The following is a 15,139-nucleotide window of genomic DNA, read 5'->3' on the forward strand; positions in this document are numbered from 1 at the left end:
AACACAAAGAATGGTTCGTGGATCTCAAAAAGAGCTCACAGATCTCGACGGGAGCTTAAAGAATTCAACGAGAACTGTAGGAATTCAAAGGGGGCTCGAGGAACTTAGAGAGGCCTCAGAGAACTCAATGGGAGCTCGAGGAACACACGGAGGAGGCTCGTGGAACTCAATAGGAGTTCGATGAACACAAGGGAGGGGCTCGAGGATTTCAAAGAGGGTGCTCGAGGAACTCGAAGAGGGCTCAATGGGGCTCAATGGGGCTTAAAGAATTGATCGACAGCTCCAGGAATTGAAAAGGAGCTCGAGGAACCTAAAGTTTAATGTGTTGGTATTCGATGGTGGCCTTCCGAAAGAGTTCTTAATAATTTGAAAGAGAAATGGAGAAAGCTGAAGATAAAGCTCTCAGGGAGATCCGAAAAGATTGAAGGATGCTTATCTTCGCAGAACAAAATCGTATCCCCATTGTCACCGGCGAGGTATCTCCGGCGAATCGACGAGAACATTTTTCAGTGAGGAATTTACGAATTGTTGCAGATTTTTCGGCCGCCGACGATCCCGAGTTCGTGAAGAACCTCGGCACAGCGATGATGGGCGAGTTCGACCCGGATCTCTTCCCATCGGACGACGCTCTCAGGCAGGGCCTCGACCCCATCGACGTCGATGGTCTACAAATGCTCACCGACCCGAACATGGTCATATCCGATCCCAACGCCGAGGCCCACTTTAGGCTAGACCGACTTTAAGGCGAGAAAAATAAGAAACACTTTACTCATTTGCGAATTACGCGCTGACTATATTACGTAGGGAATACAAATTCTGATCTGTCCTGGGTGTCGCGCGAATCCATTTCTTGGGACACTTTTGTGACAAACGGGTCGCGACCCGCTGGCCCGACCGGTCGCCGGAAGTCACCGCCGAAGACTGTTCTCGAACGGGAACCGGTTCTTCGAAACGAAAACAGAAAAAACAAAATGTCTCTCAGAAGCAATTCGGACCAGGTGAATCTCGGCCGATCGTTCGCCGATTAGAACGATCGATGGAAACTCCGGAGAGAGAGAGAGAGGGGGGAGAGAGGGAGAGAGAGAGAGAGAGAGAGAGAGAGAGTTTCAGATAACACGTTATCGTTCCCCTAAGCGACACGGGACAAAACCGGAAACCGGTTCCCGTTGAGAAACGTCCGGCCGGCGATCAACGATCGACGACCGACGGGCGCACGCGCCGGTCTCCCGTTCGTGATAAACCGTTAATTGAGGATTAAGTAATACAAATCTTTATTAACCCTTTTTTTATTTTATACTACTTTGTACATTGTATCATGTATGATCTCTAAGAAGCACAAAACAAAATGTCTACTGATTTATACATGCTTTTGTCATATACGATCCTAGTAAGGTAAAACAAACGATCTACTGTTTAGGTGAAAAAGCAAAAAAAAAAAACAGAAATTAACGTTTTAGCGAGTAACGAGAGAAACAAGAGTAAAAAAACGATTGCGAGAAAGCGTACAACGGTAGACGCGGGCTCGGTCGTTGCGCTCTCCGCGATGGAGCTGACGGTTGACGCTTTGGGGACGGTGGATCATTGTGGTCGATCAATTTCGGTAGATTCACAGGCGACGAGGAAAATACCGGTCACGCTTGCCGTCGCCGATTCGTCGAGTCTCGTTCACGACTTTCCTTATCTGGGGGCTCAACGTTACCGCTCGAGTTGACAACGCCGTCCCCAAGGTGTCGAGAAGGACCGTAGAGCACGAGGGACAAGTTCGGACACCGACACGAGAGAGGAGGGAGACACCTTTCGACGACACCCTGCCGAAAACGTTAGGCGAACCCACTCGAAGCTACTTTCCCCTTCCCTTCGTCGAGCGATTTCGTTTATCCTTCTGCGAACTATGCTCAGAGCTTCCGAAAAGCTCCCGGACTGGAAATCAAGTCGACCAAGCCTGCAAGTCGATACAATCGATACAGGAAGCGGCCGAACGTTCACGCTAATTAGACAAGCAAGCAAAATGGAGATCGCACCACCGATACGTCTGAGAAAATTTCCTCCGGACTTTTTGAACGCCCTGAGCAGTGTTTCGAAATTCTTCTCGACGAGGGGAGCCCGATTTTTCGGAAAATTCGCCTGGGATCAGAACTCCCTCGAGAAACTCAGCTGCGTGCAATGCTTGCCATGGCGATCCTCTTCGAAGCTGCAGCTTGAATATCTACCACGCGGGTCCTCGTCGATTCCAAAGGATTTTTAAAATGATCGACACGTTCGCTGCCATCGTCACAGATACGTGACGTCCACAATCTGTACTTAAAGACAGTCAAATTAACTTTAGACACTTTGTCGTTTCAAGTCGTAGCGCTCATCAGAATATACCGACGATCCCTGACTTTCTTCTACCAAATTGTTTTAATATTTCATGAACGAGGTGCGTTGCATTTAATCGAGCATTTCAACATTGAAGATAAACAGCGAAACAAATGCCGGTAGCGAACGTGTGGATCCAATATACAAATTAATGATCGACGTACCACGTGATCTAGTAAACGCAGAATGATTCAAACAAGAGTAAAGATCTCTCTGAGGTTTTTTTAATATTTGTTTAAAGAGGCGAGGGACGTCGAAGATATTGTTTCGCGATTAGAGAGATAGATCGCCATCGCACCGGACATTGTACGTCGCGGTAAATCATTATAGATCGATTCAGTTTCCCTCGTTCGCGGCGTCGACCGTCGATCAAACGGTGAGACGGTGCGCGAACGAAGCTAAAGAGAACGCGAAGGGGGTTGCGCCCTCGACGGTCGTCAATTGTTTTTTGAAAGTAATACGCTGTACTTTGTACGAGAAACGTCGAAATAATTAACCCTGCGGCCGCGCGGCAAACACGTTAGAAGTAATTCGATTAAAAAATTATATAATGTATAAAGGAGAAACAGAAAATCATGGAGATATGACGCTTAATATCTGTATACAGTGTGTACGTATGTATGTACGTAGTGGTAAACCGACTTTTTCCGAGCGCCGTTCACGAGCTCGTCCGCGAACAACACGCAACGCTGGAGAAAGGGCTACACGCAAGCACACGCGTTTCGAGGTGCTGACCTGCGACCATCCGAGAGAATTATCCGATTTATTCGAGCGTTTTATACCGGTAGAATTTTATTCCGAGCATTTGTTACGTTTGACCAGGGAAAGAAACGAGTCTTTAACGCGTAGTTATCGTTGCTGTGATGTTTTAGAGCCGGTCGCCGGAGGATCGGTCGGAGAACGTACAGGGAGTTTCGAAAACTGTATCTTAGGGAAAACCCCAGTATCTTAGGTAAAATCCCTGGATAATTAAATTACACGATTATCCAACATTAACCCTTTGCGGTCGTATGTCTACTCTCAGCCCCCATGAGCAAAGAATAATGCTGATCTTACATTACCCCCATAAACATATGTAAAGAATCCATATAAAGAAGATTAAACGATGGAGAACTATAAAATATAATTTTTACATAAAATTAAAACATATTCTCGTGTTACATATATCTAAAGGTTAAAAAAGCATTAATAAATTTTGTTTTTCTTTTGTATCACTGTTCGTTCAACGAAAATTAATTCTGACTAGCACAACACCTATGTAGAAACTTAATACGACCGCAAAGCGTTAATTGTACATATTAAATCTTCTAATTCAATTTAGTCTTTTAATTCGCGTTAAACGTTCTTTTATTCGTAGACGATCGGTCTGCACAGACAAACCTAAGCATCCTAGGCTATGGAAAGATTTTAAAAAGATCATTTATTGGTGATCAATACACCAATAGCGTGTTTTTAGAAAAACTCTGTCGAGAGAATCTGTAGCGTTCTTTTGTTCAAGACATTTGTGCCTTTTTGATCCGAGACTCCGTGTCTCTGTCTGCCTGCTTGGATGAATTTGCCACTGACGTAATCGGCACACGGTTTCGAAATTCCCTGTACACGTGCCCGCGGTAGAATTGGGCCGGCTTCCGGTAGATGCTGTTCCATTCTACCGCGAGATCATGGTTGCGGGATTGAGCCGAAGATCCACCGTTCGATCGGGCCGAGACACGGCCGTCAAGAGTTTTTAAATAGAGTTTCGACGAGATGAATTTTATAGAGTTACAAATCGACGCGATTGTTGTTGAGAATTTGTCAGAAAGTTTATGCCTCGCCTTGTTTCCACGGAGCTCGCGCGCGCGGTCCACGCCTGAGTATGATTGGGAGTGGCGCCGGAATCAATTGTACAAACGATGAAGTTGCTTGAAACGTTGTTACGAGCGGAAGTCACGCGATCTTCGAGGGACCGTGACGGAGCTGTTAGAAATCAAACTTGAAAAGTGCGAGCGACGAATGCGCGACTTGAAAATTGCACGGAGGATCAAAGATCGATGCGTTGTTTATTTGTTAATCGAGAAAAGATGTAGAGTTCCGAGTGTCATTCGCTCCATTTACCAGGTGTACAAATAAATCTCCGCGGTTTTTCTCGAGAAATGCTTCGACGAACTTCATCACTTTTGCTACCTAAAATCTAAATCGATGAACATCACCGTTATTACAGTCATCTACGCTTGTCCGCGGAGCTTATTTCTACACCTGACGAGTCGAGATAGAATTCTGTTTTGTCTGTAAATTCTGTATGTAACGAACTCGAATTTTCATCGTACTCGACGAGAAAAGAATTCTAACTATCTATGAACGATGTCGTACAGAGGTGGAGGCTTAATTAAGCTGTTAATTGAGGCTCTCTCGCGTGGACCTGGAAACGCGAGACGATCGGTTCCCTCGTGGACGCGAGTGGTTAGCATTGAGGGTTGACTCGGCGACGACTAGACTGCGGATGTTACGCAATTATGGCAAAAGCGAGTCGAACAGGAAACAGTAAATATATCAGAAGAATTTGAATACAATTGAACATCGAAATGAATTGTCATTGGACTCTCTTGAAATTGTTCTGTTGCACAAAGAGCCGCAGTCTAGCGACGACAGAGCGACCAGACCGTTAAAGGTGTACAGAAGAAGAGTCTAATTGTTGTTAGCGATCCGCGGCGAGAGGAGCAGAACGGATAGGATAGAGAATGGTACAAGGGGTAGAAGGAGCTCGCGAGGGTTCGCACCCTCTTCCCTTCGATTCGTTGGTTTCCCCTGCCCGCGGAAGTCTCGTCGAACGCGAGACGGTGCCAAAGCGCGTAGATGTTCGCCGCCTCTAGATTGTAAGACCGTAGAAAAACTGTCGGTTCGCAACGGACGCGTGCCATTTCACCGAATGCGATTTTTGATCTCGTGCTGATCACGCACCGGTCGTCTTGTCTCGATGCGTTTTACCGCGTGTCGCTCGCGATCGAAAATCGGCGAAATCTCGAAAAAGAAAACCGCACCGTCATTCGGCAAGCCGCTCTAGCACTCGAGAGAGCCGGTCACGTCAATTTCCCCGCCTCGGAGAGCGAGAGGATCGATCTCCGTGGCGTGTCTCTCTTTTTCTAAACCGTAGTAGTACTTAAGCTCGCGAGCGAGCGAGCGGGCGTCGCTTGACACCGGACCGTCTTATCGGATAACAGCGACGAGCACGTAGAACCGACCGGAAGCTGACACTGCTGGCCGGAACTTTCGAATCCTCCGCCAATTTGCTGCTCTTTGTCTCGAGCCTAATAGCTTTAGAAATTGCGACTCCTGGTTCCTGGACAGCCTTCCCGAACTAAAATATTTTCCGGTACTAAAATATTAGAAATACATAGCAATATTTGCTGTACATCCAACGCTTTGCCCCGGGAGCGATCTGGATTGCTCGCGGGGGCAACAATTGAGAGAAGGCTTTTCTTGCGTAGATTGCACCGAGTAGGCGTGGCTTCTTCGTGGGAGCCAGGTAGCCACAGTGTCGCCAGACCGGGGGAATTGAGACATTTTAGTCTCAATGTAGTTAGCGAGTCTCAGTTTAGTTAGTGAGGGGGGAATTTGACCCCCTCTTTGCCATTACCGGGTTAGCAACATGACATTATAGCATGTGACCGGTCAACAACGGAAGCGTGGGGATGCTCACCACCGGGGAATGGCGTGTCGCGGAAGTCTTAGTCTGGCAACACTGCGTAGCCACGCCCACTCGGAACACTGTACAGTGAATTCTCGTTGCAAGTCAGTCGCCAGAACCGCGCAACTGACTTATGAGGAGAATTCACTGTACTGTGCGTGCCGTGCAAGATGTCCCGCGAAAGGAATGCGGGCCTGATTGGTCAGGATAGAAGAGGCACGCCTCTGGGTGCTGTATTGGCTGAAACGGTCGCACATACTATATAGCGTTTGATGTCAAACTCTAAGCATTGAACTACGGGAGCTTTAAGGGTGGGGGGTGGGTGTGGGCGGAGCGAACGGGGGCCCTTGTTTGCCCTTGTGCCGTCCCGCGGGACTTCTTGTGCGGACAGTACGCAGGAAGAGGCCACGCCCCTCCAGGCACTTTAACGATTCTAACGAATAATTGCCCCCCCCCCCCCGGGGGGAGAGGAGGCAGTGCCCCATAGGGCAACCTGTTCCCCTGGTCTAGAATTATTCTTGTTTTGTCCTGTGAATTTAGGGTATGGTTCTTGGAAATCAAAATGAATTTGTACGGGCCTTCCAGGTTCAGACCAATCGTTCGCAGAGTTTGTTCAGAGTTTTTTCATCGATTTTCGCGGAGCGATTCGAAATGTTTGACCGGCAGTGTACGTCTATGCGGATCGAGCTCAATTCTAAAGGACTTTGTTGGTGTCGCGTCCGGGTCGATCGCACCGGAAGACGAGCGAAACTGTAGATCGGAGTCCCTTCGAGGTCACGGAATCGATGGTAGAGAGGATCGATCCCGTTCGCGATCGATCTCGCTCTGGAGGATCCTTGAGATTTATTACCGATCCGAGTTCCCGATCGCGAAGGGACTGCCCAACGACCAAAGCATCACCGAAAACAATATGCTGCGAGCGTAAGCGTCAAGTAGATGGTAGAAATGTCGCGAGCCATTTTCAAGACATTCTCACTCTCTCTCTCTCTCTCTCTCTCTCTCTCTCTCTCTCTCTCTATCTGTCTCTACCTCTATCTTTCTCTCTTTTTCGTACAAAAGTACACACACTCTTTCTTTGTCGAGAGAAAGAGAGTGGCTTCCGGATCCTTGCGCACTATTCAGGAAATTGTTGCGTTAGATTTGCCTTCTTCTTTACTCTTACAAATAAGCGTAGTATGGCGGACTGCACGGGATCAAATGAGACCGATCTCCGTGGAAAATCTGAAATTACCGAAAATCGTAGGAATGAAATTTTTTCTACTTTTCTGAGAGAAACGTTTCCGCGAAAGAGAAGCGAACGGATCGTTTCTGCGTCGAAATCGATCGGAACAGTGCGCGAGGGTCGAAGCAGTCGAATCAATCGTCGTACTCGATTAGGATGAACGACAAAAAACCGTGGGAGCGCTGCTCGTCCGAACTCCGCTCGATACTTGCATCGAACACGCGACAGTTTTTGGGGAAGAACGAAGGGAGCCTTGTAATATTTGTATATAGCCATGTTATTGTGGTAAAAAGAAATTATCTTATATTATTATTATTATTATTATCATTATTATCATTATTATTATTATTATTATTATTATTATTATAAATATTACCCGTACATACACACGAGAGGAACACACATAACACACAAGAGTACACACTCCACGCAACACACGTATATATAAATATATATTTATATATATACATATATATATATACACGTGTACGATATGTATGTATATATATATACATAAAGAGAGACCGTATAAATATTAATAAGTCTGTAATGCCGTTACGTTGTTGTACCATATTATTGTGAACACCATTTCTCAGACATCGATTTTTTTAAATAAAAGGAAAGTCTCTATCGACATACACTAAACAAGAAACGACAAAAAAAAGAAAGAAAGTGATCAGAGCAGAGCGTCCGTCGTGAGTGTCCACTGCACCGGAAGAACGATCCGATCGAGATCCGCTCGTCCCGTCTCGTCTAGATCGGCTTTCTCGATCGTCCTTTCGAAAACGGTTCAACGTTTCCACGTTCTCGGCGACGAGCCTTCATTATCTGCCCAATCAACGACCAAATTCACGCATAATCGAGCACCAACTTCGTAGACTGCGGATCTTCGTGCGAGTACAGACACGAATCTGTTTGATCCATACGAACGGGATCGATCTGTAATCGAGGTGCCATCAAATGCAAAAATTCGCAGTCTAGAAATCAGAGACGCGACGAAGGAGCTTCGTCGGTACTCGTGCTGCCACGATGGCTGGATCTCTTCGCGTATATTTCCTCTGGATCGCCAATTCGAGGATCCTATCGATCGAGAATCGACCGGTCGTATCGGTTGACACGATTTAACAAACACCGAGAAGTCAACATTTGTAACGCCAATTGCTGGATTGTGGATCTTTACGCAGACTCTCGTAAACCATTTTATAAAAATCAAGGAAAAAGTTTCGAGAGACGTTTCGTCCTTCTATTAAAAAATGTCACGCATGCCATAAGCGCCGGAAGATCCGCAGTCTATTAATTACCTGATCTGTCCTCTTCAGTTTTGCAAGTTAAAAACAAACTTGGTACACTCCATCTGTCGCCTGGAAAGTCAGTTTACGGGCCCGAACGAATACCGTGATTTCTCTATATATGTCGCCAAGGGCTCGATGATAAACGTCGCGGAATTATCCCCACTACCGCGAAGCTCGAGAGGCCCCGGACGCCGAGGAGTGAAAACATAACACGGCTCGGGTAATGTCTCCTGGACGATACAAGACCCGTGTTGTCGACATATATCGAGAATTCACTGTAACAAGGGTGCGATCAAGGTGTCAACGATCGATCGATCGATCCGAAGGGTTATTCAGTGCAAACTCTGGGAAAGCATAAACAGCGAGGGTAAACGAGAGGAGAGTACGCGAGGATCCAACCGCGACCGATCGAACGATCCGAGGAGCTCGGAGACGGGATCGAGGCGTCGCGATCGTTATCCTTTTTTGTAGCGGGGCCTCGATCCCGGCCGGAAACTCTGCCGGAGGAGGGAAAACTCGGAGAAAGCATAGGAAAACAATACATTGAACCGTCACCTTCGGCATTTCTCGCACGACACCGTGGCCCTACCGCCCGTCGATGTGTAAATAATTGTTTCATATTGTTGTAAAGTAGAACGGCGATCGAGGAGAGTTGGATGATGATGATGATGATGATGATGGTGATGATGATGATAATACAAACAGACAGACAAAACAAAACAAACAAGAAAAATAATAATAATAACAAGAACAACAGCAGGGGAGGGCGGGGCTCGCTCGTGCCGAGAACCAACGTCAATCTCACCCCCCTCCAACCCCACCCCCCTGATAATGTAAGCGCACAAAAAAGAGGGTTAACGATCTATGTGTCTTCTTCGTGTTTAATCGTATCTTTGTTATTAAATCTTGAACGTCTACGAATGCGTCTCTGTGTATTTGCCTGGGCACCTATCACTTTCTCTCTCTATCTATCTATCTCTATTTCTCTCTCTCTCTCTCTCTCTCTCTCTCTCTCTCACACACTCACACACGACACACATACTTTTTCTCTTTCCTCCCTTAGTCTCTAGTGCATCAAAGACAATAACTCCACGGAAAGAGTCGTCGAGTTCCAACGCCCGAGCTGTCATTTTATTTCTTTGTACTATTTTACAATCGCAGAAATTAACCGCGCACTACGAAACTGCAGTTGCAACGATTCCGGGTCCGTGAGGGTCGAGCAGTATGCAGAAGATACGTAGTAGATCGTCGATTGGTCGCTTCACGAACCGCGGGGATCGATACTCTTCCACGACATGCTTGCTACTCGCTTAAATTGTTAATTAAACTAGCGCGCGGTGCTACGCGCGTTTTCTTCATTGGAACGACTCTAGAGCTCCGGGGCAGTCCTCTCTAGAGCTTCGGGAAGCGTCAAGGACGAATCGAGTACCTACCGACCGAGCAAAACCAGCTGGATCAAGAATCCCACTTCGCTAGATCGTTTGCAGGTCTCGAAATTTCTTCAACCAAGATATTTTCACAAATTTACCAAACGCTTCTGCATAGTTCCTCGCGAGAGCGCCGAAGGTTTCTAGATCCTCGAAGTTTAAAGTCGCAGAACTCGTTCGATCCTCCTAAGCTCAACAATTGCAACGTTGCAGACTTCCACGTAAACGAAGACATTCTGCCAGGAAGTTTCTTCAAACTGGTCAAGGTAGGTTCCCCACCAAATCGCTTTTAGATTCAAGATTCCCTGCTGGATCCTCGGAGTTTCAAGTTACTTCGATCATCTCGGCCACGGTTTTCAGCTAGCTCTTCGAGGCTTGGGGACCCAGGACTCGTTTGATCCTCTTGAACCGAGCCAGAGCGATGCCAGGCTCACCCTGAAGGCCTCCGAAAGCCTCGCCGTATTCGCTGGCGAGCGGACCAAGCTCTTCGGCGTTCCCCGTCAACGAAGCCACGGAACCCGACTTCCTGTCCGCAGGAGCAGCCAGCTCGGCCAGTGTCCTTTCGTCCTGGGCCAGGTCTGGCGACTGGGACTGTTGGCGAACAAAAGAAGCCTTCCTGCCTTACTCGTTTTCACATCACTAGACAGCGAATCTTTATGCAACATGAAAATCGTTTATCCGAACTGTAACAAACCGGAGCGAAATAAAAATTTGTTAGCTTTCTTAACGCTTTGGCTGCCGAAGTAGAAACCTCAAAAATTCCATAAAATCAAAGTGTTATTTAAAGAAATAAAGATTGAAAAGAATTCAATGTATGATATTGAGTCCAACTTTCTTGCTTTTACAGACCCTGATCGGTACAATGAATACATTAACGTAAAAATTCATTTTAAAAATAATTCCCACATATGGGTGACAAGGCAGTCAACTTGTTAACATGTTCGATAAGTTGAAAACAATTAGCACTCTTTCCTACTCGTTCCCGTGATTAATGCATAAAATCCGCTGCCTACACATCACCCTCTACGCGTCTAGAGTCCTTCCACTGGACTTACATGCTAAATAGTGATTTCAGTCCTCTACCTTGGGGTCTTCCCGCAAGTTCCCCAGCTCCGAGTCCCTCGATCTTCTCCTCCTCCTCTTCTTCCCTCGATCCCTCCTCACAAGGTACGCGTTTCGCATGACATCGCGTTTCTTCAAGGGCAACGGTTTCAGGGCTTGAACCAGCTGGCTCGGAGCAACCGATCGTTTCCCGACGCTCTGCGCCGACTTCTTCTCCACCTTCGAGGTCAGATCGTTCGAGCTCTTCACATTCTCCTGGTTACCCTCGTTCTGCCTCTTCTTTCGCTTCACCAGTCGCTTGTCACCGCTGCCAGTCTTCTGGGTCTTGTCCAGATTCGAGGCTGACCTCTTCGCAGGATTCTCTCTCTTCTCCGCAGCCGCTGTCTCGGCAGCCAGCTGCTCCTCCTCGTCCTCTTCCTGATCGAGAAGCTCGTCGAACTTGGCGTTGTTGCTCTCGATCTCCTTCAGCTTCTCGCTCTCCGCGATCTCGCGCTTGATCTCCTCCTTGATCGAGTCGATCTTCCTCTGGATCTGCTCCTCCACCCGCTTCTCGTAGTCCTTGTCCGACTGCAACTCCGTTTGCACGTCAGGATTCAAATTCTCCGGCTTGTTGGCGTCCTCGGAGGCCCCTGCTTCGGCGTTGCTGGCCGCAGTCTCGATTTTAGCAGCGCCCGAGGTCAAAACGTCCACCTTCGTGTCCTCCAGCTTCGCAGCTCCGTTTAGATCCGGTGGCTCGTCTATCGACTTCCTGTCGCTCGACAGGCCCGCTTCCTCTTTCACTTTCCCCTCGTCCGTGCTCACTGGACCCCCAATTTGCACCTGATCGTTGGTCAACGAAGATTGCTTGGGGTCAGCCTCCGGAGCAACCTTGAACGCGTCGATCTGAGGGTCGGTAATAATATTCCTCTTCGACTGATCCGTCTGCTCGTTGCTCGCCGGATCCAACTTGCTCTGGTCCTCGTTGACTTTATCCTCCTTCTCTGCTTTACCCGGTTGCTCCTCGGCCACCTGAGACTCCTTCTTGCCAGCCTGATCCTCAACCAAACCGCTGTCCTTCCCGGACTTCAAGGCTGATTCCGAGTTCTTGGTCGGGTCGTTCGACGGTGCAGAAATCTCTCTCTTCTTCGAGGCGTGCTCCCTCTTCACTCTAGCGTCGCTGTGAACTCTCCTCCTGCCAGGATCCTCTTCCAACGAGCCTCCTTCCTCCAGACTATCCTCCGCGTCGTCGGCTTCCTCTTCCAGCTCCTCGTAGTCTTCAGCGACGCCTCTCTTCACCACGTCCTTCGTCTCGAAATCATCGTACAGCATCGACCTCTCGTCCTGGTCGATGAACCTGTCCTCGGTCAGCTTGAGCTCGTTGCTCTTATAGTCCGATCCTCTAACAGCCTCGTCCTCGAACTCGTCGTAGTCGGACCTGTCCTCCAAACCAGCTTCGTAGTCCGAGACCTTGTTAGCCTGCTTCGAGGACTCCCGAGAGGGTCGGTCCGCCCGCAAAGAGGATTTGCTGGCTCTGCTAGCTCTGCTGGCTTTGCTGGCTACCGAACGCTTCTCCGCAGCCTTCGCTCCCTCCTTCAGGTTCTTCTGGTCGCTCTTCTTCGATGGGCTCTCGCGTTTCGCTCGGACGAGCTTCTCCCCTCCCACTGATCTACGAGAAGCCTTGCCAGAGTCTTCGGGTAGCTGCTTAGGCTCGCTTATGGGGTTTCTCCTCTCCTTCGGACCCAGGAAGAGCTGCTCGATCGAAGAGCCCGGGCTGATGCGTCGATCCTCCCCGAAGTCGTTCCTGACGTCAGAGGCACTGGAAACAAGAGAAATCCGTGGATCGTGGATCGATATCGGTAAGTAGGAGAGTCGAACGCTGTCGTGAGATTTTTTGTGAGAAAGTTGTGTGTGACGGCTGCGTAATGTTGTTGAATAATTGTTGTTGTGTTTTGGACAGGGCTCGAGAAGTGTTGCTTGATTTCGGGACTTGAAAGGATTGTGAAGAGACTTTATTCCGAATGGCTGTTATGAAGAACCGTTTTCCCCAATACTATCTCCTTTGGTTGCGGTTTTTATTTCAATGTACAATGTTAATTGTCAACCAATTGTGCAATCGAGAGTGCTTGGAACCCTCCACGGATTTATTTAGAATTTTGTTTAAATATTAGATTAAGAAAGTATTGATTACGTTACTGGGGATGATTTGTTGGTTTACGGGAAATCTGTTAAAAAATCCCCAACAATGGAGCACAAACTTTCAGAAATCATGAAATGGTCGCCGATGTACGGGGTGTTCGTCTACAGGGGCAGAAAATTTAAGGGCTTGTTCTTCGTGACAATATACGACAGAAATGATGCATAACAAATTTGCGATTACGGCTCCGTTTTTTAGTTATTGATAGTTAAAAGTCCGCCTAAAATGCGGCAACCCGACCAACAGAGGTGTCCGTTGTGTACGTTATAGAGGCGCGCGACAGTCACGTGTCAACTGACAAATATACGCTTACCTTGGTTCTTTTGGGGCCCCAGCGAGGTGAAAATATTTTAAGGATTCGCAAATTAAACGTTGGACGACATTGAACCCGCCTACTCGATAAAATCCGTATCCGAACTATGGAATTATCGAGTAGAAAGAATAATTGCCTTTTCACATTACAATCCGGCTCGCATAAATAATTTTATAAAATGGTTTGCATATATCCATTGTGTCCACATTGAATGATATCCTCCCATGTGCAAGTATTCACAAATAGATATATATTTGTTCACGTAACTGTCCCGCGCCTCTGTGACGCACGCAACGTACAGCTCTGTTGGAAGGGTTGCCGCATTTTAGGCGGATTTTTAATTGGTAACTGGCGACTGTAAGGCGCCACTGAAAATTGCTGTATCATTATTCAGAATATTTTTTACATTATTAAATTGGTTTGCATTTAATAAATTACTAAACATTTCAGTATTGTACGAGCAAATTGCACCATTGTTGTATGAACAACATTTAAAAAGAATATATAGAAGGGAAATATTCTAGGTCGGCAGAAATGTTTTATTTTGGAGTTAAAGTAGCTACGAGTGCAAAGGGTTAATAACTAAAAATTGAAATCGAAATCGAAACTTTTGTATTCCTCATTTTCGTTTTATGTCGTCACGGAGAACCACCCCCTAAATTTCCTCCCACTTTAATTTAGGTTGTAATTCAGGATCGCGAGAATTCGAGTGATTCAGAGACAGTTTTAATGCTCTGGGTCAACCTGGATCCAGTCACAGTCGTCGAGGAGTGGAATTTTGAGGAATTGTGTCATGCCTCGATTTTGAGAAACCGTAAATATTTTGCTTCCGTTGACTGTGGTTCCCTAGAAGATTTTCGAGCGAAGCGAAGTTAAATGGATTTCTGTTTGCTGCGACAGCAATTTCGCAAGACGAAAAAGTAACCTGAAATTGTATTAAACTCCACGTCGAACGTGGCGTCACCCTGTCTTTTAAATTCTGGCGCGTGTAGCAACGGGATCGCGTTGGCAAAGGGTAGTTGGTAACTTTAGGCAAAAGGGAAGGAGTACCTGAAGGCGTTGTCGAAGATTTCGAAGGTGCAGCAGGACAGGAAAGAGTGTAGCAGCACCGTGAGGACGAGAACGTAAGCGCGTTTGCACGGGAATCGGTCGTTCATGGTTTCGCTAGCGGGACATCGCGGCGCAGATTGATTTCCTGTGAATGATCTTGCGGATTTACTCTCATATTTTTGTGATTTTTCAGGGGAGAACGTGTCGACCTGTCGACGGCGCCGCGTGAATTAGGCAACGATCGATCGAGGTCGATCGAGAACGCTTTTGTTCCGATCGACGATTATTTTTGTTGCCCCGCGGATCGAGATCGCCTTTGCATACAATTTTTGAACGATCACTGCTGCTCGGAATTGTCGAATCTTTTCCATCTTAATGAAAAAAGTAAAAAACTCAGGGTCATAGTCCAGCGGAATGTGGATTTTGGACTTGGCGAGAGTAGTAAGCTGCATTACAGAAAATAATCTCTTTATTATCGCACGTTAAGCTACACACGACTGCACATCATATGTACACAAAGATTACTATAATCGAGTGGTATTCAAAATGTGATTCTCTTGTAAAAAACGCTTGGTCAT

At 47.1% G+C, this 15,139-nt stretch overlaps 2 protein-coding genes across 5 annotated transcripts in view; one reads left to right on the forward strand and one right to left on the reverse strand.

Annotated features, from left to right (window-relative positions):
* Window positions 1–7,917, forward strand: part of Crtc (CREB-regulated transcription coactivator) — a 115,320-nt gene extending 107,403 nt beyond the window's left edge. For all 4 annotated transcript variants that reach the window (XM_076785894.1, XM_076785891.1, XM_076785893.1 and 1 more), the window contains one exon: window positions 535–7,917. In XM_076785894.1, the coding sequence (XP_076642009.1) occupies window positions 535–743 (209 nt within the window). In that variant the 3' untranslated portion in view covers window positions 744–7,917. The remainder of the gene's footprint in view (window positions 1–534) is intronic.
* LOC143352220 (uncharacterized) lies at window positions 6,631–14,668 on the reverse strand. The gene is made up of 3 exons (XM_076784549.1): window positions 14,562–14,668; window positions 11,047–12,820; window positions 6,631–10,554 (listed from the first exon to the last, which is right to left on the reverse strand). Exons 1-3 carry the CDS (start codon window positions 14,666–14,668, stop codon window positions 10,324–10,326), a joined length of 2,112 nt encoding a protein of 703 aa, XP_076640664.1. The 3' UTR covers window positions 6,631–10,323.
* Window positions 14,669–15,139: the final 471 nt, after the last annotated feature.

The sequence above is a fragment of the Halictus rubicundus genome, chromosome 3 (assembly GCF_050948215.1).
Source record: "Halictus rubicundus isolate RS-2024b chromosome 3, iyHalRubi1_principal, whole genome shotgun sequence".
Lineage (NCBI taxonomy): Eukaryota > Metazoa > Arthropoda > Insecta > Hymenoptera > Halictidae > Halictus > Halictus rubicundus.